The 24,212-nt window shown below is 39.4% G+C and overlaps 1 protein-coding gene across 7 annotated transcripts in view; it reads left to right on the forward strand.

The window, feature by feature from the left end:
* Positions 1-246: 246 nt before the first annotated feature.
* Positions 247-24,212, forward strand: part of mapk10 (mitogen-activated protein kinase 10) — a gene marked incomplete at its 5' end in the record, with an annotated part of 46,515 nt that continues 22,549 nt past the window's right edge. For 3 of the 7 annotated variants that reach the window (XM_079487219.1, XM_079487215.1, XM_079487218.1), the window contains 3 exons: positions 253-496; positions 18,042-18,142; positions 19,564-19,733. In XM_079487219.1, the coding sequence (XP_079343345.1) occupies positions 19,612-19,733 (122 nt within the window). Of the gene's footprint in view, positions 497-18,041; positions 18,143-19,563; positions 19,734-24,212 lie in introns of those variants that run through there. The other 4 variants (XM_079487220.1, XM_079487214.1, XM_079487217.1 and 1 more) reach the window with 3 other exon arrangements.

Below are 24,212 nucleotides of genomic sequence, written 5' to 3' on the forward strand. Positions count from 1 at the left end.
CTTGCTGTTGCATTCGGACGTGTCCTCTGGTGACTCGAAAGAATCACTGAACCGATTCGCTTCAACGAGTCGGATGCTCTGGGATGCCGCTCTTCCGCGCCCGCCTCCAAACGCCCAGTCGGCGGTCATGTGCAGAAGCGCACCAATCTACTGACGCTCCTCTAAATCTCCTCACCCCTGGCTTTGACGTCATTACGCGCTCCCTCCGGTTGCCACGGCAACCCGTCTCCCTCACCCCTTTCCCATCCCTCCGCTGGTAGGATCCATTAATGGTACAAGCAGCATCCTGCAGCACAATGGTCGCAGGACGGTGAGCGCGCAGTGATTCAGCATCGCAAAGCAGCTTTCCACTTTCTATTTTCATTTGATCCACGTTTATTTCCTTGTCACCGTTTTTCGTCCTCATCGTGATCTTGAAAAGCGTCGCCTGTCGGGATGTTTTGAATAGGACCAGACTGTCACCGGACCGGGATCGTCGGGCATCTGGCACGGAATGGTAGGTCGGTCGGTGAGAGATGTTGATGCGGGAACCTGAAGGGTGGGGTGATGCATATTGATCGCTGAAGGTTAATGAAGTCAATGCCGTTGTGGCAGGGAAATAAACGATTGGTCACCGATTGTCGCTGGGCACGAGGACGACCGGACCCGAAAGTGCCCGGATTTCTCCGGTGTTTACCCGATGTTGGCGTGCGAGCGCATATCCATCCATTGTTTTTTTTCCTGCATCACTCGCAGACATGCATCATATCGACTGTCCTGTTTGCCGTCATAGCAGGCCTTGGTTACAAAATAGATGTTTATGATCTTAATTCGTTCTATATGGGGGTCAAAAAATTTAAATATAAATGCACAAATATTGTTATGCATATACTTGTATTTATATAGGCTGTTTGAATATAGCAAGCTGCTCTTATAATACAAATAAAAAAATAACATGACTTTAATTCAATGTAATTCTTGCACAAGAAGCACATTCGTTCCATAGCCTATGTGGAAGAATATACAATTTATAGGAAATGTTTTGAAAGTGCTTTTGGAGTCTGGGGTCTGAGCTCAGGGGTACTGGGGTTTTTTTTTCATGCGAGTAGCAAACAGATAAAATAACAATACTGTTGTTTTGCTGTTTTTTATTTAGTTATATAATTAATTCCTCACTTATAGTTGAAAATTACCATTTTTCAATTACAATAAAAACAGGGACATTGTTTTGATGCATTGGTGCAATGTGGCCCATATTAACGTATTAACCTATTAACACATTACTAAAAAAATGTTTGCAGTCTTTTATTAAAAAGACAAACTCTTCAGGGCTTGGTAAAGAGTAATACATTATTCCAATGAGCATGCACCCTTCATAGCTCCCCAAAAACACCCATATGGGCAATAAGGCTTTCCCATTGTTTCTCTATATTGTTTAATCACAATCCAGTTGGTGTCCCGCCTAAACTCGGTTCATGTATCAAAGGGATGTCTCGTTCATCTGAAATATTGTATTCTCTGCGTGTGCTGACATTTTGAAAGATAAAGAGACTCATCTTGAGAATTAATTATTAAAGGACAGCCTTGAGAAACTGGCATCTTGCTGCATGCGAGTTGGACGGCTCGGCAAACGATTTCTCTGTGCAAACTGACCTCAGCGCTAGCGGATGGTCACTGTTTTTTCAAGGATCTGCCTCCTAATGGTCATTAATAGACTGCTATGAAAACAGATCTCCTGTAGGCAACAGATAAATGTTTGCTTTGAAGATTTGGCAGGTTGAACGTGTAATTTATGGCACAGTTCCAGTACCTTGGAAATATAAGTCATTTAGTGTCCATCGATTAGATTTAGCAATATTCTTTAGGCTTTTTTTGTTGGTTTGCTGCTTTGATGTTGAATCAGTCGTTTTTGTGTTACTACATCCTTTTGCTATTTTGGAATATCAGAAGCTAAGTGTTACCTTATAGCCTCTAACCGTAGTTGTCGAAAAAGCTTGTTGGGATTGCAAAATCATAAGTTTTCTCTCCGGACAGACCCACTTAATATGTTATGTGTGGGAGCCAGTAACCGGTATGGTCTCTTGGTGGTTGAGGTAGGATTAGTGAACCGCGGTGAAGCCATCTCAGTGTTGTAATGTTACTATCGCAGGTCCACATTCTGCAGTTAAATTGTGTGTGTTAAAGGCCTAAGCTTTCGTAATGAGATAGCGAAGGACATCAGCGCATGCTAGCACGCTCAGAGAAATAGATGCTGTTGGAATGGTTTCAGACATTAGCAATCTGTTGTTATTGGCGACATTCACATATCCACCAATTCTTGCTTTGCGCTCATTTCTTAAATGTTTTCAGAGCTTTTTGTGTTTTGAAAGAGGCTTTATTAATAATGATAATAATAAAGGCTAATGTATCACTATCCATGCCATAAACTATTAAAATCATATCTAAATGTTATTTTACCACCATACAGATTTTTTGTGGATTGTGGATTTCTTCGAAGCATCTGAGTTAATCGTCCTTGAATGTTGGGGGCTTTTCGTTAGCATGTGTTCCAACGTGTGATGGATGATGTCATTTGTTGGTGGCCATGTGGAGTCACAGGATGCTCGTTGGGCATGTAATTATGCAAAAGGAGGGGCTTGACTCAAATACGTGTCCTTCGTTCCTTCAAAGAAATAGACCTTGTTCTATAATAACCAGCTCACAAGAAACAGAATCTCAACACACATCCACATCCATCCGCTGTGTTTTTTTCTTTACATTGTTAAATGTTTATTTTCAGTGCTGTGATTTTCAGTGAAACTTCAGCCCCTGAGGAGAATGTTTTCCCTGCGCGCTGATGGTTTTGAGACACTTGAAACAAAGGCTGCTGGGATTGAGTTTGATATTACTGAACACAGCAGCCATCAGCGAGAAGAAAATCCATTACTCTACCACCTGCTTTTCACTTTTATGTTTGACCTCCCTGCTTCACTTCAAAAGGGAAATATCGGGACTTTTATCAACGAAGCTCTTCAGCCTTTTAGTATTATAGATGCCTTGAACTACAATTCCCATAATCCTTTGCTCCGGTTGCTGTTTTTCATATTGGGAGGGCTTCGTGTTTCAGGTCTTAGTTTGACAGATGGTGCTGTTATTGGTTTGGTTTTTGTTTACATAATTACAGAGCTGTTTGTTAGTTGTGTTCTCCTAACACATCCAAGTGGTAAATCCAACAGCACTGCGTGATCGAAACAACCTGGCAACCTGTTTACAGGCTTCTCTGTGCTGTTTTGGAAGATACGTTTGAATCGTCAGTGTGCTTGAATAATAATAGCTATTACAGAAATTTTATTGTGCACAAATATCATGTATGCCTTTTTGTGTCATATCTAAATCCAAATGTACGTATATCGTCGCTATCTTTACGAAACCACCATTTTCCCCAAATTCAGCGTTTTTCAGGAAATCGAAAAATACAATGTATAGGCACTTTTTTATCGATTAGAGGTTTGCAAAACGCAGTGACAAAGGGTGACGTATAAAAATGATTTATGCCAAAAAAAAAAAAAAATCCGAAATACAGCGATACAAGGTTTTCAGAAGGACAGCAGAGATATTTTGCAGAGATTCAATATGTCATATTTAAAATCTAATAAAGCCATATGAAGTCTTTGTGGGGTGACTCATTGAATTGAATCCCTGAAGGTGTACAAATGTCATCTTACAAGATTAGATTCAATTTTGGTTATTTATTTCAGTGCTACCTTCATTACTGACTTTTTTTAAATTCTGTAAATGAAGAATTGTAAAGAATTCATTCTTCCCATTTATTAAAGTGTCTCTATGGTGCCGGTGGCCCTGTTGGCTCGGCACTGACTCTGTCAGACTTTAGATTAAAACTGCAACACTGCTGCACTGGATTTAGCTGATTATGTAGATGAGAATTGTGAGATGTCAAACTCTCGGATCATCTGCGCTTCCTGTTTTTGTGTTCGTCCTTGCGTGTCTGAATCGCTTTATCATTAATTGCCAATATATTCACAATGTAAATCCTATTATTGTTTCATGTTCGTGCACATGTTTCGGGATAGAGTGACTATCATTTGAAGAGAAAGAGAAAGAGAGAGTATGTGACAGAATGAAAGTACGAGATTAGTGAGTGATAAAAGAGATCTGTGGACGTGGAGCTGGAGAGAGTTGGAGGGGTCAGGGTTCGAGGGGTGAGGCGGATCCTTATGTCCAGTACGATTTAGCCTCATGCTGATCAGGGAGGAGAGAGAAATAAATGAACAAGTGCGTCACAGCCAAGGAGAAAATGACAGAATCAGCATGTTGCCATCTCACCCCACCATGCCGGAGAGAGATGGGAAAGATGAAAAGATTTCAAAAGATTTTGAGTCAACATAAAAACTGTATGTACTGTATACCCCTGTTGAAAAACACAGCATATGCTGGTTAGGTATATGAAGCATGGTGGATGGTCTGTGCTGGTTTAAGCTGGTCATGTGCTGGTTTTTAAAATGAAAAGTCTGTCATCATTTACTCAAATCTACATTTCCTTTTTCTGACGAACACAAAGAAAGATATTTGGAAGAATGCTTATAACCAAACAGATTTTGCCCCCCATTGACTCCCATAGTAGGAAAAAATACAATGGTAGTCAAACGTGCCCCAGAACTGTTTGCTGTTCTACATTCTTCAAAATATCTTCTTTTGTTTTCAACAGAACAAACAAAAATTATTAAGCAATCTTTCCTACCATGGAAGTCAATGGGGGGCAAAATCTTTTTCTCTGGTTATAAGCATTCTTCCAAATATCTTTCTCTGTGTTCCTCAAAACAAAGACATTTATACAGATTTTGAACTCGAAGGTGAGTAAATGATGACAGAAATTTCATTTTTGGGTGAAGTACTCCTTTGAGCTGGTCCTGAGTTGGTTTAAGCAGGTCCTAAACCAGCGTAGGACCATCTTAAACCAGCATATGACCAGTTTAGGACAAGCTCGTGACCACCTTAACCAACACATGACCAGCTTAAACCAGCACATTACCAGTTTAGCTACCATGCTTCAAAACTTACCTAACCTGCATGTGCTGTTTTGTCAACAAAGATTTTTCAAATGATTTTGTACGTGATTCCATTCGATCCTCCATCTCCTCTGAATTATCCGAGTGTCCACATCCATGGGTCACGCTATTTGCTGAAGGAATGTGAATAATTTAGATGTTTTCGCAGGAGCTCTTTGTGTGTCAGCGTGACAGAGAGTGTTATGTAAGGGGCAAGTTTAATTGCCTAAGCACACTAATGAGACGCTATTATCTCAGCGCTTTGTTTGTGTTCTTCTAATACCAGTGTTTGGACAAATGTCATTTCCCCTGGAATAACCCCTCTGTCCTGATGCCCGTGTCTTGTTACTGTTTTCTGTGTGTTTTAAAATACAGGCTCTTAGTGCACAGGAAGTGTTTTGCTTTATTTGTGTTGTCAGCGTAGATGTGATACACAAAAAGAACAGGAAGTTTACACAGTGGGGAGAAACTGAGGAGAGAGGAGATGCTGGTGGATTGTTGGAGGAGAAAATATTGGGTCCTCCATGAGAGAGTTAGCAAAGTGATAGTGTCGATATGATTACCTTCACTAGTTCATGACACACATGAAAGTTTGTTAGTTGTTGTCTTCTATGGTGGATTCAGGGTCAGTATACGAAACTATATGACCAATCAGAATCAGGTATTTCAGACATATTCCGGAAAGCCATATGCAATAACCAGGGCTGGGAAGGTTACTTTTCAAATGTATTTCAGAACAGATACATGCTTTAAAAAGTACTCAGGCTCCGGCCTCTGGCAAGCGGTGGCCGCTCCCGGCTTGCCCCTGCTCCTCCCCCTCGGGTGGACGGACTCAGGCTCCGGCCTCTGGCAAGCGGTGGCCGCTCCCGGCTTGCCCCTGCTCCTCCCCCTCGGGTGGACGGACTCAGGCTCCGGCCTCTGGCAAGCGGTGGCCGCTCCCGGCTTGCCCCTGCTCCTCCCCCTCGGGTGGACGGACTCAGGCTCCGGCCTCTGGCAAGCGGTGGCCGCTCCCGGCTTGCCCCTGCTCCTCCCCCTCGGGTGGGCGGACTCAGGCTCCGGCCTCTGGCAAGCGGTGGCCGCTCCCGGCTTGCCCCTGCTCCTCCCCCTCGGGTGGACGGACTCAGGCTCCGGCCTCTGGCAAGCGGTGGCCGCTCCCGGCTCTTCCGCCCCTGCTCCTGTCCCACGGGTGGACGGACTCAGGCTCCGGCCTCTGGCAAGCGGTGGCCACTCCCGGCTCTTCCGCCCCTGCTCCTCCCCCTCGGGTGGGCGGACTCAGGCTCCGGCCTCTGGCAAGCGGTGGCCACTCCCGGCTCTTCCGCCCCTGCTCCTCCCCCTCGGGTGGGCGGACTAAGGCTCCGGCCTCTAGCAAGCGGTGGCCACTCCCGGCTCTTCCGCCCCTGCTCCTGTCCCACGGGTGGATGGACTCAGGCTCCGGCCTCTGGCAAGCGGTGGCCACTCCCGGCTCTTCCGCCCCTGCTCCTCCCCCTCGGATGGACGGATTCAGGCTCCGGCATCTGGCAAGCGGTGGCCACTCCCGGCTCTTCCGCCCCTGCTCCTCCCCCTCGGATGGACGGATTCAGGCTCCGGCATCTGGCAAGCGGTGGCCGTTCTCGGCTCTCCCGCCCCCGCTTGTCCCCTCTTGGGCCGTCGAGACTCACTCTTACTGTACTGTATATCACTATACGATGTTGTACTGTTTACTGTGAGGTACAGTTGCTGCATACTCATACATGTTTTATACTGGTAGCGCAGCTCCTTCACTCTTTCAACATTTATTTGAAATGGAACAGTGTGCAGCTGCTTCATATTCATTTGGTGTCTTTTCAGCACCCTGTCAATGGTTGAGATGCTGACTGTTTGGATGTTTTCAAAGATGTTGTTGTCTTCTATATTGGCACTCTTTATCTCCCTTAGTCTTATGGCACTGTTCAGGTGTGAAAAATGGCCTTCTGCCTCCCCTGTGAAGTTGTCTTGCAGTCCTATGTCGAATATAGTAATGCAAAACACAAAATATATTTTTTTAAAAAGTATACTAACTGTATATTGTAAAATGCAAGTTGAGTTCTGTAATATTGTATGAAGCATTCCAGAAACTATACAGTATTACAGTACAGTGCCTATTGTTAGATTACATACCTGTTCTTTCGACACAGTTCTTTTCCTTCCTCCTTCTTCCTTCCTCCTCCTTCTTCTTCCTTCTTCTTTCTTCTTCTTCCTTCTTCTTCCTTCTTCCTCTTCCTTCTTCTTCCTTCTTCCTTCCTCCTCCTTCTTCCTCCTTCTTCCTTCCTTCCTCCTCCTTCTTCTTCCTTCTTCTTCTTTCTTCTTCTTCCTTCTTCTTCTTCTTCTTCTTTCTTCTTCCTTCTTCCTTCTTCTTCCTCTTTGTCTGTCTGGCTGACCCCGTCCAATTCCTTGTCCTTCCATTGTCAGACATTGTAGCATTGTGTTGTGCTCCGGCTATATATATACTTGCCAGTTGATGGTTCATGAGATGCACCTTCGTTAGAGAAAGTCAAGATTCACCTGGGAGCAATTTACCAATTCAGGACAGATTTAGAAAAGAAGTCTAATGGAAATGTATAGAAATATCCTTGACATATTATGACAACTTGTTCAACCATTTTGCATGTAAAGACTATGAACTAATGCCTAAATGCTGTGGGGTGAGATTATTCGAGAAGAGACCCATTATAATACATTTTGATCAACATGACATAAGCAATTGATAATGTAGGAAACAGCAGATATTTGTACATAATAATTTGCATGGATTTTCCAAAGCAATTGCACCTTGTTCAAAGAAATGATGTGCACAAGTGACACAATGATGTGAGAAATAAACTGGTAGTCATCCTATTTCATGCCACTGCAAGCTGTGGTGTTTAGGTGTATTTTTTCAAGTATTTGGTTGGATGCAAAACTTGTGATTACGGCATGTCAGGCTTCTTACAGAAACATGGAGAGAGAGAGAGAAAGAGAGAGAGAGAGAGAGAGAGAGAGAGAGAGAAGGAGGGCATATTTGTGTGATGTTTGTAAGCCGACATAAAATGTGCCTCTGGTGCACAGCAGAAGAAAACAGACAAACAGTGAACGCTATAAACACACCCAGCAAGAGCTGTTAACACACACACATTGTGTTTCCATGTTTTATTGGGACTTTTCCTATCGCTGCTGTCCTTCCAAAACCTTGGATGTCCAAATTCACTGTTTTTCAGGAAATGTAAAGAAATTATTAAATGCTGCATTGTCAAAGATGACACGCTCTTTTTCACACTTTATATTGGTTATATATATATGCGAAACCAGAGATAAAAATCATTAAATATGGAGATACAAGGTTTCAGAAGTACAGCAGTGATATACAGTACATGATGGCTTTTATACTGTATATTCTCTCCCTAAACCTAACCCTCATAGAAAAAGTATTCTAACATGCTTTATATGCTGTTTTCTTCATGGAAACCAAAAGTCTCCCAACAAGGTCGACTCGGCCATTTAGACTCCACGAATTAGGGTTTAACCTAACAATACATACAACTTCATATGAACTAAAATATAAAAGGAATGGACGGCTAAATAAAAAAGTATTTGTATCTTACCTAATAGAAGCTTTTCAAAATCATCACTATACTGTATTTGCAATGTTGCTCAGTTCAGTATAGCGGTAATATATAACACAATTTTATGTGATATTCTATTCTGTATGTCTCCAAGTCCGAACCAGATAGATAGATAGATAGATAGATAGATAGATAGATAGATAGATAGATAGATAGATAGATAGATAGATAGATAGATAGATAGATAGATAGATAGATAGATAGATAGATAGATAGATAGATAGATAGATAGATAGATAGATAGATAGATAGATAGATAGAAAGATAGATAGATAGATAGATAGATAGATAGATAGATAGATAGATAGATAGATAGATAGATAGATAGATAGATAGATAGCGGATAAGTAGGTAGGTAAGTAAGTAGGTAGGTAGGTAGATACGTAGACACATAGATACATATATGGATGGATAGAGGATGGATAGATAGATAGATAGATAGATAGATAGATAGATAGATAGATAGATAGATAGATAGATAGATAGATGGATGGATGGATGGATGGATGGATATATGTATAGATGGATAGATCGATAGATCGATAGATCGATAGATACGTAGTCAGACATCAGCCAACCTTTCTGCTGTAGTTTGCTGTTATGCCCACGTGATGGAAACTCCTGATTGGCTGCGTGGGCTCTGCCCTTCAGGGATGCTGCGCTGTGATTGGCAGAGACCTGAGAGAACATGCTGTTGCCACAGAAAAGAGGATTTGATATGCACAGAACAGCGAGTGACATTTACTTTGGACACTTCAGTCATGCCGTTGTGGGCTAAATATGAGTTTTCAGGTTCTTCGTCTATTGTCTTTTAGATCAAACAAGACAAATGACTGACAGGATAGTGTGAATCACAGTCATAGCGCTGGAGAACATTGCTGTTGACTCCTTGAGCTTTTTGGTTGTTGCTAAGAAACTCGTTGAGTCACTGCGGATAGTTTCGGAACGTGATGAACGCCGGGATTTGTGTAATTGAAATCTTGAACGGTTTGGGGGCGGCGTATGTTTTGTACTCTGCTCACCCAATGAAGGAAGCACTCGAGATCTGTCAGAAAGTTTGGTGTTTCACTCAAAGCGCGATGAAACGAATGCCAGAAAGCTTTTGTTCTTTGTTTCTACCACATTAGCTCTGTTTAAAATCCAAGGCAGCCACCTACAGATTATGGTCAATATGAATGCCCCCTTAGAAGGTCCTGTTTAGGCACTGTATTAGAGACATACTTTGTTTATAGTTCAGTCCAAAAATGAAATAGATTTTGAGTGGCTGTCGGTTGGCAGCATCAATGCGAAAGCCACTTTGTCTGTCCAAGTGGACTGAATCAAAAGTGCTTTATGAATAATGAAGTTAGTGGGTTTCCATTAGTTCCAGGGATTAAAACTCATTTCTTTGAAGAATAAATCATGCTGGGATATCCATGAACCCCGACAGATTATAGGATAGAAAATACATGAAAGTAATTTCTCTTCAAATGTGCTGTTAGCCCAGAGGAAAATTGTATTGCACAGCGGATGCTCCTTTGTTGCTCAGGAGATTTGATAGAGTTCTCATTTGTTTTATTTGAGTGTCTTTAGCATTTCAATTCTTTGTATCAGATATTTCTCCTAAAATTGCTATAGTTTGTAAAATAGTAAAATAGTTAGATCACATTAAAGACAGATACAGCTGTACGATTATTTCCGAAACCTATACAAACCCTGTGGGAGTATATCGAGCACAGAAATACTACGTAGGGCTCTGTTCACATTTGACTTCTTTTTGACAAAGAAAAGTTGACAATGGCGCTTCTTTAGTTTTACAAAACGCTCTCAGCGTTATGGTTACAAATAGCAGCCAGATTGTTCAAAGATAGCATTCGTACATGAAGGCATCTTAGAGAGACAGGCTTCATATTAGGCAGCGTAATGGAAGTCTATTTAAATTATAAACAGAGAGCCCCTTTGCCATCTCATATTTAAAAACTACGATACCAATTTCTCGCTAGAAATGCAATCAAACGTTATCAAAATTGAAAATGTAACTTACATTATACAAAATTATGGTCCAAGAGGCGTTTCGGCTGCCATTGTAGCCTTCTCCGCCAACCCCGTTCCTCGACAGGTCTCTGTTTAAAAAAGCACTCTGGACTTTTGTTGGAAACACGGTTTACTCCATAGGATTATAATGTAAAACAGACGCTAGCAGTGTCAAGTGTGAACATGTCCTAATGCGTCCAACACGTTTATTGACAAGTTGACCATTTCAGCAAAAAGAAGAGAGCAAAAATTGGAATTAGCAGATAACATAATGCCCAAATTACACTTCATGAACCAGTTACACTGGTTTTGCTGTTCCTTTAATAGAAATGTGCTTCATAAAGTCGATTATTATAATCTGATCAGATTGGGCAGTCTATTGATAAACCATGCACATGTTGTCAGATTAATGTTGAAAGCGCAGGTCAAAATCCCAGTCATAATCCATATCTAGTAATCGGGATTGCCTGTCGATGATGCTTTGCAGGGATTTGGTGTTTGAAGAGCACTAGGTAGGTTTCTCATGTGAGCACTGCGACTGTATGTAATATACATCCGGTCTGTTTACAGCCTGGGCTGATGGGAAACTGTAATTTAACAAATAATATCTTCAGATTTTTCTTCTGAGGTCAATTTGTTCTCTTTCAGAAGAAATCTCAACAATTTCATAGATTATTTTGACAGAAATCAGCAATCCGTAGTTAAAAATTTCAATATGAATTTGTTATAATATTTAGTATAAAAGAAATATAAATATTATACTGAATGATTCATCACTGATAATCTCAATTACATTTATTTTAAAACACATGGGCTGCAACTATGCACGCCAGGCATGCCATCTGCCATCTTGGATACCTTTTTTTGCAGATCTCATGGCAATGCATTCTGGGACTGTTGCTTAGGACCTTCTGGAACAGCCTTCATGTCAGGGGTGTATTTATTAATCCCAAGGCTGTTTTAGAGATCTCACTAGGTTTCGGAACAGACTTTTTGTTTCCTCATGCACTGCAAAAAAAGAAATTGCGTATAAAGCCTTTTGTCTTTTTTTTTACAAATATCTACAAATGATTATATCAAGATACATTACCGTGACAAGGAACGTGGGAAGAAAAATGAATCTCATTTTTCCTTTTCTTTCATCTTTTTCTCTTACCCAGATTTATGTAGCTTTTTGAACATGAATGAACATACTTCTTAAACAAGATGAAATATCTCAGGTCACGTTCATGTATTCAGAACATACGGCCATTATACTATATTTGATATATTAATTATAGATTTAATGCATTTTTATAACTAAATAAAAAATGTATAAAATGATTATGTTCCCAAATGTAAAATATGTCATATTTACTCCAGACCGATTTACTCATGCTCCAGACCGATTATAGTCCCCAAAATAGATAAATAAATACAAAAGTACAATCACATACATAAACATAACAGGCCAAATCTAAGAAAACAAGAAAACAATTGTGTCCTCCTGCAGCCTTTGCACTGATTTACAGCTGAAGTCAATGATGGACTCCAGCGATGCATTTGTGCAGCCATCTGCAAAATATTCAAGTGCTGTGTAATTAGTGAGCGATGTCTGCCATTGATTTACCAGTAAACAAAGCACATTACAGCTCTTCTCAGTAAGAGCTCAGGCTCCATCGAATCCAGCCTGTTCATGCTGTTTGCTAATAGCTAACTACTGTAGCATACTACTGTTTTCTGCAGTTTTTTGTAGTCAGTCTAAATATGTGGCAGTCATGGCCTAATGGTGAGAGAGTCGAACTTGTGACCAATAGGGTTGCCAGTTCAATTCTCAGGGCTGGAGGGTAACGCCCTTGAGCAAGGCACCCTACGCCCACTTGCTCCCCGGGCGCTGCAGTGATAGCTACCCGCTGCTCCGGGTGTATGTGTTTTCACGACATGCAGTGCGTGCGTTGACTACTCACCGGATGGGTTAAATTCAGAGGTCACATTTCGGGTATGGGTCACCATATCTGACAAATAGTTTCTTCTTTCTTTCTAATATGTATTCTGAGAGTATATAGACATGTTCCTATTTGTGTGCGCGTGTGTGGAATGAGAAGTTTGACTGCAGAACTACTGAATAAACTGGAGGTTTTAAAATCAGCTCTGCGATGTGAGAAAACCTGTGGTGTTGAGTAACACCGTCAGCACTTGAGAGTCATTAGTTTTGACTTACTCGCTGCTCGACTTTTACCCCTGAACACTGCACACAGCAGTCCTGATATATTTTAAAATGAGAAAAACACAATTAATAATTTAATTTGACACAAACTTAAATTGCAAACTACATTATTCCTTTAAAATGCCCAGTTGAGGAAAATAGAGATCATAGGTTTTATTTTTGTTTATAAGACAATATCTTAGAATTTGCATATTTTGATAATAGGTCCTTCATTTTTACAACGGCTTGTTAACAGAACAATAGCTAATGATCTAATTTTGTCCACTAAAATTGCAGGCCATGTGCGCTTAAAGATGAATCTGTATTAATGTCATATAAAAAAACGAAATGTATTCGTATCGCTTGCCTTTGTTTTTTAAGTGCAATCGTTTCCTATTTCTGTTATATTCTCTGTTCACTTCTCCTAGATTGAATTTAGCTTATTCCAGACAAAGGATTCTTGCAAAACCTCTATTGATTGACGGATATAATAAAGAATAATATTAAAGTCCCAGACGTGATGTGTGTAACATCAGAAGGGAGAGGTCGAGTGTCTGCCTTTTGTCCTCCGCTTTCAGTTTCACGCATCATTTCGGCGTGCTATCTTTAATGCTTTTTTTTCGCATATCAATGAAGGTTTCGCCTGTATCTCAGCAGAATCTTACAATTGGGAAAGAATGAGACTTATGACGTAACGTAACATGGCTGTAGCCAATCAGGCGAGGTGAAGGTGTTGATGATGTCATCAAAGCGCTTGTGATTTTCAGGGTTTCAGAGCGCTGTGGTCTTCTGTCGTATCTTAGACATTCTCATTTTTCTCAGACTTAAGGGTCGATGATTTGCCATTTATGCAGAAAAATATATTTTGTTTGAAATGTTATGCTCACACAAGCATTTCCCATCACCACCGAAGTACGGACTTTTAGTACAAAGATTAAAGTATGAATAAGGACACACACAGAGTTCTTCCATTGAAAACTATTGACAATAATATACTATTAAAACAAAGCAAAACAATGAAGGCATCAGACAATATTTAGTTCTCCATCAATATTTAGTTCTCCATATCAGCCAGACATTTTGGCATCAGCTTCTCTTTTCGCAAAACCTGTATGAGAGGGTGAGGGGAGAGAGAGGTGGTGCGCTGTGGTGATGAACACTTTCCATCTGTCGGGTCTCAGGGGTGATGATTCATTGTAGCTCTGGACTCACCTGTCTGCCATGGACTGAATGTTTCACCTGCCGTCGAAACACTTTACATAATTAGCCTGTGACACACCACCTGTGTGACATCATCACCTATTCTAACACATACACGTCTTCGTCTCATGTAGCCTAACCCTTCTAGAAAGTGTTTTGTTTTGTCCTATTTTGAAACAGGTTATCAAATATATATTGTACCACAATAACAGACTTGTGAGAATGTCTAAATGTAATAACTGAGAATTTGTGTCCTTATTCAATGTGGATTAGACCGCCTCTTTATTTGTCCAATACAAATGACAGAAAACTGACAGGGGGCGGTCTCTAAGGCTGAGACTAACTTTTTCATCGTGTTGATGGGCGTGAAGGTCAACTTATTTAAATATCGTGTTCGCCCTCTACGGTTCTGTCAATACTACACCACATGATGCATCTTTTATTACCCACAATCCTCTTCTTCAGTGTCATTAGATTCAATGACGTGCATTATTTTTAGTTTGGATGTTTAACCCACAATTCTTTTAGGATTCCCGTAGGTGTGACCTTTGGTAAACTCAGTTTATCCAAATGATTGATGTCAAATTTCGTATGTTACTATGAAAACCAGTGGCTTTGGTGATTGGACGCCTTCAGATGTTTTTTTGCAGGTCTTAGATTATGCGTAATGTTTGATCATTTTTTGTGTGCCCGAAATGTGCTTGAGCATATTCTCACGGAAAGCTTTATTTCCCAAGAGACGTCTCCGTCCCAGAGCCTTTTTTGTTTAGTTTTTTTCGAAATCATTTCAGAAACGGTGCTTCAAGTATTGGCCAAGTTTGTTACCATGGTAACATTTTAATATTTTACCCGGTTATGGAAGATAATAAATGAGGCCACAGGTTGTAAATGATATGGTTCTGAAATGTTTTGACACGAAAGTTTTACAAAGACTGAGGCCTCAATCTAGATTTACAGTAACATAACATGTAATTTGCATAATACTGTATTAATCTTGTACATATTTAGACCATGCAACATTGTTAATATAAATACACATGATATTAATATGTACTTGCACAAACTAACTCTCTCATAGCATCAGATTATTTTACAAAATAAGATCATTAAGCTCAATAGAGTTCATAGAGACATTTTTCCACTTTAAAAAACATAAGTGTTATCCAGGTACATATGTGCTACACGAGCAGTCTAGACAGAACTGTTTCCCAATCTGAAGGAGGTGTCAAAAAGAAGGATTATTAAATGGTATAAAAAAACATCACTATAAAAATTGCTTTGTCTCGTCAGACATTGGTCTAAAATATCAGGTTTGGGAGATATTTGAGGGTTTAACAAAGTTACCACGTGTGAATGCCTGGCTGCTGTACGATAATAAATCATTCGAATAAAATAACATTTCTCAGCTTTAAATGGAGCTGCTCAATAAGGACAAAATGGAAACATTATCTTTAAAGCTTCGAAACAAAGTGCATTGGAATGTGTTACTTTATATAAACACTTGAACTGAATTATTCTGTATTGATCAGACGTTTATAGATCTGTGCTGCACTGCTAGCAGACAACCAAAACACAACAACACATGGTAAAGGAAAATATTTACAGGGAGACTCAGAGATGATGTATTTTTGTATGCAAAACACGGAAGCGAGATAGCAATTTAGGACTTCCGGTTCCATCGCTCCAATTTTTGCAATGGGTTTTTGGTAAATCCCCTGAAATAAGGTCAGCTTAATATCAAAATATTTGCGCATATTCTTCTATGACGTAAACACACCAATTATAACCCGCTTGTGATCTTTTAAAGTCTTATTGTGTCTTAAAAATGGCGGTTGCACACAAGTTGCTTAAAGCGACTACTTCCGTTGGCGGGACGTTAGATGTCATCGCGCAAATAATGCAACATGGGCACAAATCTCTTCAAATATACATGTGGATTCATTCACGGAGTGAACACATTTTTAATTTGAGTTTGAAAGAGTCGTCGGAGGCTTGGTGGTGGTGACGTTGATATCAAGCAACCTTAGGTGTAGTCTGTTTATAGCATCGTGTTTTACTTCTGCCGATTGTATTTCGGCTTCAAAAGTAATCTTGTGTTTATTTGTAAAGATTGTCTTGATAGACAAAGCGTCATAAACCTTTGTTAATCACAGAGGTTATTTTTTGCGATCTTCCAAAAGTCTTTCAGTCGAAGGACCAGCGCTGCCCTTTCTTCCAGGTTAGCCTACAAAAATACGTCATCTCCGATCCCCTCCGTTAGAGAACTAAACCTGCAAATGAGTACACCTGCGCCTTTCTTCTGTCGTTTTACGCATTATTCTCTCTCTCTCTCTGAATTATGAATCTCATTTGAATCAGTATGAAGGATGTCATACCTCTGCATAACATCGCATAATGCTCTTTGTCTCAAAATGTTTAGCAGTGGTGCACTGCAGATCTTTCTGTGTTTCATGGTTGTTGCTCTGGAGAGGAGTGTAACAAGCTCTTTTAATGCCATGCAGTTCTCAAACAGACAGGCTGTTGGCAGCTCTCACGCTATTTACATGTAGCTGTGAGCTGTCAATCAAAACCAGCCAAAATCACCTGAAGTGATGTTTTCGTACATCATATCCATCATCTACACACTTCTGTCGGAGCCTCAAACGCACGGTCATACAAAAAATGCATACATTATATACATACATGCAAAGTTGTTTTAATAATAGCAAAATGAATATATCATTTTAAATCAGTTTAGATTTCTGAATGTACTATTTCTAAGTATGTGTTTAGGTCAAATATTTGTTTCACTACTACCAATATGTCTTCCGAATTTCAAATACAAATATTATATTTTATTTGCATTTATAAAAAAGGACACAATAACAGAAAAAATGCTGTGTACAGTATTTTTTCAGGCCTCCAATACTGAAAAGAAAACAAGCTCATATTCACTTTTAAGCAATACAACAGTTCTATTTTTTAAGTGATAACTACAAGTCAGTCTTTCACATTGCTGTTGGGTGACTTTATTTCATTCACAACACTGTACATGAATCTATTCATTTCCACTGCTATATATAGCCACACCTGTATATATGTGTATACTATATACATACAGAGAGAAAGAGATATTAACTCATCTTAACGTTTAAAAATGTACTTTCCAAATGCATTCATACTGATACTTGCCAACTGGTCCTTTAGCGCAGCTGGACAGGTCCCCTGGTTACTGCTGGCTGAGATGAAGCTTGGGAAACACTAATGAATATTTAACGTTTATCTGCAGGGCTTCGGTATCTTTAAAAGGCAGCGTGCAACAAAGCTCCCCCTCCTCAAGGGACAAAAACAGGAAACAGATCAGGCGGAAGAAATCATCAACACAGATTAACATACCGTCTTTGACTTTCCAATGACACAAACTATTTTTGTCCATCCAGACGTGTACACAGGGCTAATGCATAGATTGTCACTGTTATGTGCACAGCGTTGGGCTTAAACACCTGTACCGCGATGACAGACGTGAGAAAACGTGTTGCTTATCTCAGGTCCCTATTGCGCGCGTTGGGTGCAGGGGACCACCATCTGTAAAAACACCCCTGAATGCGTGACATTTGGTCGCTTGGACGTCTATGGAGATGAAATGATCATTATGGAAGAAAGCATTTTGCCTTACATGTGTAAGGATATCTTAATATAAAAAAATGATATCAGATGACAGCGAGGGTCGTTGCTGGGGCATTTCTATAAGGGAAGGTTTCTGCTTTGTGGTTGATAGGTGTTATGTGATTCTGTTTTATGTTTTATGTTCCGGTCCTAAGATGCGACTTGTTTATAATATGTTCTTCATTTTTTTAGATTATAAATAATTACTTTACAGTTTATTTATTTATTATATTAAATAATTCAAGATGATTTTATGCAGCATTTTCAATCGACACTTTTTAAGCTTTTATTCTGAGGTATTATTTTAGAAAAAGGTATAACCCATTATTTTCGTTCTTTTCTGTCCTTGTCTTTCAGGTATTTATGAACAGACATTTCTTATATAACTGCAGTGCTCCCGTCCTGGATGTGAAGATTGCCTTTTGTCAGGTGTGTGTTCCATACAGGTCAATTAAAAGGTAGAGTACTCATTCACTTCCATTCTTCAGTTCATTTCTATGGTTGTCTTTGTCTCTAAAACAAATGGGAATGTGGTGACCGCATGTCTGGATATTTATTGATGTACACATACAGGATCAATTCTCTGCATCATTCTAAACAATTCAGGGTCAAGTTTCCCAAAATGCATTAAGAGCATCATAAGATGGCTTTAAATATGCATATTTACATTAAGCAGAGGTTTTATCCGAAGCGACTACATTGCATTGTGCTATGCATTTGTATCTGATGTGCAATCCCTTGGGATCGAACCCATGACCTTGGCATAGCTAGCGCCATGGTCTTTCTAGCGAGCCACAGGAAAGCTTGTATTAGTATCGAGCATTGAAAATCAATGCAGTTATTTGGTACATGAGTCAAACTTAAAATTTTAAAGCAAACATCAGTCTAGTCAATTAAATAAAAAAGGCTGGTTTGCTTCACCCAAAAATAACAAATTCTGTCGTGAATTACTCATCCTCGAGTTCTTCCGAACTCATATAAATGTCTTTGTTTGGTTGAACACCAAGAAAGATATTTAGAAGAATGTTAGCAGAGATTTTTGAGGCACCATTGACTACCATTGTAGAAAAGGCAGCAATTACTGTAAATCTAATTCTCATTAGGTCCACATTAGCTCTGTGGGTTTAATAAAGGGGCATCATAAAGATAGACTCTCTCTAATAACTGTTTCAGCTTTGTGAAATTATGTAGACAGCTTCGTCTTTTCATTTAACCGTGAATATACTGTCTGACGGTTTGTACAAACGATTACACAGATGTTGTAAAGCCGACATGAACTCTATTAGAGACTGAGAGCCTCTTATATCATTGATAGGATAATCTACTGTAGAATGACGGACTAGTTTAACCAGACTTCTAAATCTCAAGTATGCAATCCAGAGCATCATGTTGGAATGCTTTGGAGTCGGTCAATAATGTATTAAAATAGTAAAATATTTGTTTAATTGTTTTTATTTATGAATCAAGTGTTTGATATGACATAGACAACAAAGCCAAGTTGGGTTTTGGATCTTTACATTCTGTGTTGATATCATATAAAAATACCAAAGATAATATATAAATAATATATGAACAACCCATGTGCATAGAACATTTATTTTTCTATAAATGCTAATATAATGCAATATTACAATATATTGAAATATTCACAAGGAATTGCTTGTCATATATTGAAAAATATAAGCACTTGGTTCAAAATGTATTGTTTGATATATTTCGGTACATTGCCATATATTTTCATTCCATAAGGGTTGTATATGTACCTCTATAATTAAGGAATGGCGAAATTGTTCAACCAAGTCGCATGACTTTCTGAAATGATGTCTTTTGTTACAACAAGTAACACATTCCCAGCTAATAAATCAATTTCTTCACACAGGGGTTTGGCAAACAAGTTGATGTTTCTTACATTGCCCAGCATTACAACATGAGTAAAAGCAAAGTGGACAACCAGTTCTACAGCGTGGAAGTAGGAGATTCCACCTTCACGGTTCTCAAGCGATATCAAAATCTAAAGCCCATCGGTTCTGGGGCTCAGGGAATAGTGTGGTGAGTATCCATGATGCTTTGCTCTTGTTTCGCTGTAAATGAGGCGTGTGCTGGTAACAGGGATGTATGCAATTGTACAGTATATCTAAACCATTACAGTGAAAATGGCAAGGAGATATGCAGATGTCTCTCTTTTGACAGTTCAGCTCCAACGACCCGTAGACTGATCTTTCTTTCTCCCATGGGATTGTGGGAAATCTAGATGACGGTTCCTTTAAAGGGATAATTCACCCAAAAATGAAAATTCTGTCATCATTTACTCACCCTCGAGTTGTTCCAAATCTGTATAAATTGGATATTTGGATTTTGCCCCCAATTGACTCCCATAGTTGGAAAACATACAATGGCAGTCAACAGTGCCCCAGAACTCAGAGGTGAGTAAATGATGACAGAATTGTATTTTTTGGGTGAAGTATCCCTTTAAGCATGTCCATCATTCGAAGGTCTAGCTTTTTTTCCGTGGCATTCGTATTTCGTTTTCTCGTGTGTTGTTTCGTAGGCATCGGTACAGTTTTGCAGAGCGGGACGCAGGATCGGGGATGTACTGCTAATAGTGTTGTTGATGTGTTCTGGCTGGTTTGCTGGATGTGGTAACCGTGCCTGCTGGACAGACAGCGCTGATCTAATATAGCTACCTCTCCTCAGCAGCGGTCACATGATGAAGCATGGCAGCAGTATTAGCCTGACAAACGCCACATCATCCACTGAGAGAGAGAGAGTCTAAATGGACTGTACAAAGTCACAGGCCCTTATGAAACTATGCACGATTGAAGAACAGGGAAAAATATCTGCTAGCTTCCCCAGCCTGCATAAAATATATTTCCATGCAAATATATTGATTGTTAGTCACAGTACAATGTAAAAACATACAGGACAGAACATTTTTATTAGATTAGAATTGAGACACGTATGCTGCACAAGGTTGGATGTGGGAATAACATTTATGAAACATTGTAACAATGTTTCTGTGATTTGAAATTTGAATTTCAAAGAGGATGTAAACGTCATTTCAACCTTGCAAGAAATAAAAGGTCGTGTTAGGTTGGTGGGGCTGTTAAACAGATTCATCTTGTAATTCACGGTTCTCAAGGCATTGCTTAAAGCTGAATATTTTGATGACACAGCGTGGCATTCTGCGGAGTGATCCAAGTGTTAAGCATCTGGCGAGCTTTGACTCTGCTAAAGGTTCGGTCAGTAATAAATCACACGCACACGTCAATCGCCTGCCTGTGTGCACTTGCGGAAAATGAGATTCTTCACCACGCAGAATGCTTTGCACATTAGGTACAAAGGTGTGTGCCAAGAAAATAGATTTTTAAATAAATAAATATATGCAGGGAAACAAACAGCATGTCAAGAAACATTTCAACACAAACAAATGCAATGTACCAGACTATTATTTGCGATATAGTTCATTATGCAATACAGAGGCAATTTATCAAGAAGCAAAAGGATGGGGACTTTCTCGAAGAGTAAAAGAAAGAAATTTTAAAGAGGGAAGAGTTATACACAGAATAGAAATATTCTAGAAACATAGAAATCTTATTTATCTTATTTTATTTATCTGCAATTTATTGTGAAATGTAAGCATAAAATGGCCTGTTGACATACTACATTTGTCTGAAGGTATTTATCCAGAATATTAAAGGATCTTTCATTGAAAATTATTCATGGATGAAAAGAAAACGATCAGATATGTGGCCATCACGTCTATTGTGCTTTAATCGTAACTGTTGAATACGTTTATTATAGTTTACATAGAAACGATCTGAAACTAAAGTGAATCTGTTAGCTTTGAGATAGCATTTTTGTGCTACTGCACTTCTGAAAATGAACATAAGTAGCCTTTAGCAGATATATGTGGTGTCTGGGGTTATAGAGCGTTTGTCATGGTTTCCATGGGAATGCGTCTTTCGTGCTGTTGAAGTATGTGAAATGGTGTCTTAGTTTGTGGCATCTGCTTAAAGAAAATGGTGCAATGCATTAACCACCTACAGAGACACTTATGACATCGTGTTTGACACAAATGGGCATCTATGACTGTCATTAGACGGAAAAAAAATCTGAAACTATTTGCTGTTGCCATGGACACATCAGCATTGTGGTCAAAAAGAGCTTCTTTCATGCTTTTTGCTTTGAGAATGACTTACCTGCTTATATGGACATTTTTATTGTCTTACACGAAACAAATCGTGTTTCAAAAGATTTCAATATTTATAAGTGATATTTTTTATTGATGTGACCGTGATGACGATGTATCATCAAGTGGAATGTTATTGTACCCAACTGTGTTATAGATGTGTTTGTGGCTGTATACAAGCATGTACGTATAAGGGTGTGTACAACGGATTTTACCTCACCCCTTCTAAACAACCTGCTTTGTACGTCACCCCCCTCCGATGTGACCATCTTTGTCACCAGCCCCACAATTTTCAATCAAACGTCCAAACAGAATCTGAATCTTGTCATGATATCTGTCTATAGACACTGTAAAGTAATAATGTGACAGAAGCTTCATGTTCCCTCATGCTGTAAGTAAAATATAAATCTAATCTATAGCTTCATTTTGGATATATATTTGTGTAAAATAATTACTTTGTTAAAGAGTAAAGAGTTGACAAGTCTAGTCGATGGAACACTCAGCGGATCCGGGGACCAAGAAAGACACAGACACAGAAGTGCAGTTCACTCAAAGTCAAAGTTTATTAGGGATGGGTCCAATATATATATATATATATATATATACATAAATGAGGAGATGAGATTACACTCAGATCCAAAACACTTGGTTCACAGAAAGTCACTTCATACCATATTTAGTCATTCTGTCTAAGGTAAAGAAATGTCAGTTCCTTGTTCATAATGTCAAGGACACCGTGTACTTGTATCCCCCATCTCCTAAGTCTTAACTCTTTATGTCATACGTTGATGTAAACCAGGACCCGGGAAAACCTAGATTCTCACAATATGTGACCCTTAAGTGGCCATAAGAGACCGAATGTTAATCTTTAGTACTTACAGAATAGTATCGCACCCTTCAAATATCCGTGGAGCCTTTAGTTTGATCACGTTTATAAAAGACAGATACAGCTGTACGATTATTTCCGGGGGGATTGGGTAAAAGCATGTTGTGCACCCATTGCCAACAAAACACAGACAAATAACTTCACTTACCGCGTGCGGTTTATGTACTTAATCTTTTAGCGCTGGGACCGCGGCATCTATCATTTTCAAATGATCTCCAAATCCAGCGTTATATCCACCGTTTATATAACATATACATCACTAAAATGCTGTGAACAAACAAACACACCTTAACTTCTATCACTATCGCAAGAGTAACGAGCTGCCGCTTGCAGGCCCACTGCACAGCCAATCTTGATGGTAAATGGGACTCGCTCGTTGCTTGACACGCGGGCGTGCTATTTATTTCGCCTTGTCGAGAATTGGTAAGGGACTAAGAAAAGTTGTTACAAAACACATTTTCATGAGAGTTAAAAAAAAACTTTCCGAAACGTATACGAATGCTGTTTCGAGCATACATCATACGTCCAACTCGTTTGTTAACAAGTTGACCATTTCAAGCAAGAGAAGACACGGATAACATTGTAAATGAGTCAAAATGCATGAAACACCATTGCATGCCCCCTTTAAAGTTTTGGAGATTAGGACCTCACATAGACTGTTGTCTAGTCCATTGTGAAGGTTTGAAAAACGTTGCATTGTGGGTACATTTTGGGAATAAATAGGGAACCCTTCTGACTCATGAAATGACAAACGAGTCTTGTCTTGACCTTTTGTGCGCACGTGATCAAGGACCACATGTGAAAGTTCACTATCAGTGACCGGGTCAAATGTGTTTTGTAGCGCTGTCTTTAATCTAAATCAGAGGAGCGCACGAGATTACAAGTAGACAAGCAAATACATTTTATTCAGCCAAAATGCATTTCATTACATTTGATCTTGGATTAAAACAGTGAAGGTCAGTTTAGACTTCACGTTTTCACATCTGTACTTTCCATCGGGAGGATTCGTTTTTTTTTAGAAACTGCTGTGTTTCCTGTTCCTGTGTGAGTCGTGCTGTTCATTTTTATGTCTGTTTTTAACAACACTTAACAAACCTGTCAACACATGTCAACATGGTTAAAGAACAGAATTTGTTATCCTGTAACACTCTTTGGGTCTTTCGTTCATAAACATCAATGGCTTCTGGTGACACGTCCTCTCTTGACAGAAATAAGTTAAAAGGGTTCAGTTCGACATCAGGGGCCCTTGGGCTTTCATTTGTGTTAGAAAGATTTTTGAAAATGTGTGAAATTTTGTGAATGACAAGATGTTCCGGTTCTGTGGACACTGATGATTTCAATTATTCATACTCAACTCATATTCAATTATGTCAACACTGACACAAACACACTCTAATACAAACCTCACTATGACACATCTTTGTCACACAATTCCCCCGCGCACGCCAATTCA

The sequence above is a fragment of the Barbatula barbatula genome, assembly GCF_947034865.1.
Source record: "Barbatula barbatula genome assembly, chromosome: 22".
NCBI classification, from domain to species: domain Eukaryota; kingdom Metazoa; phylum Chordata; class Actinopteri; order Cypriniformes; family Nemacheilidae; genus Barbatula; species Barbatula barbatula.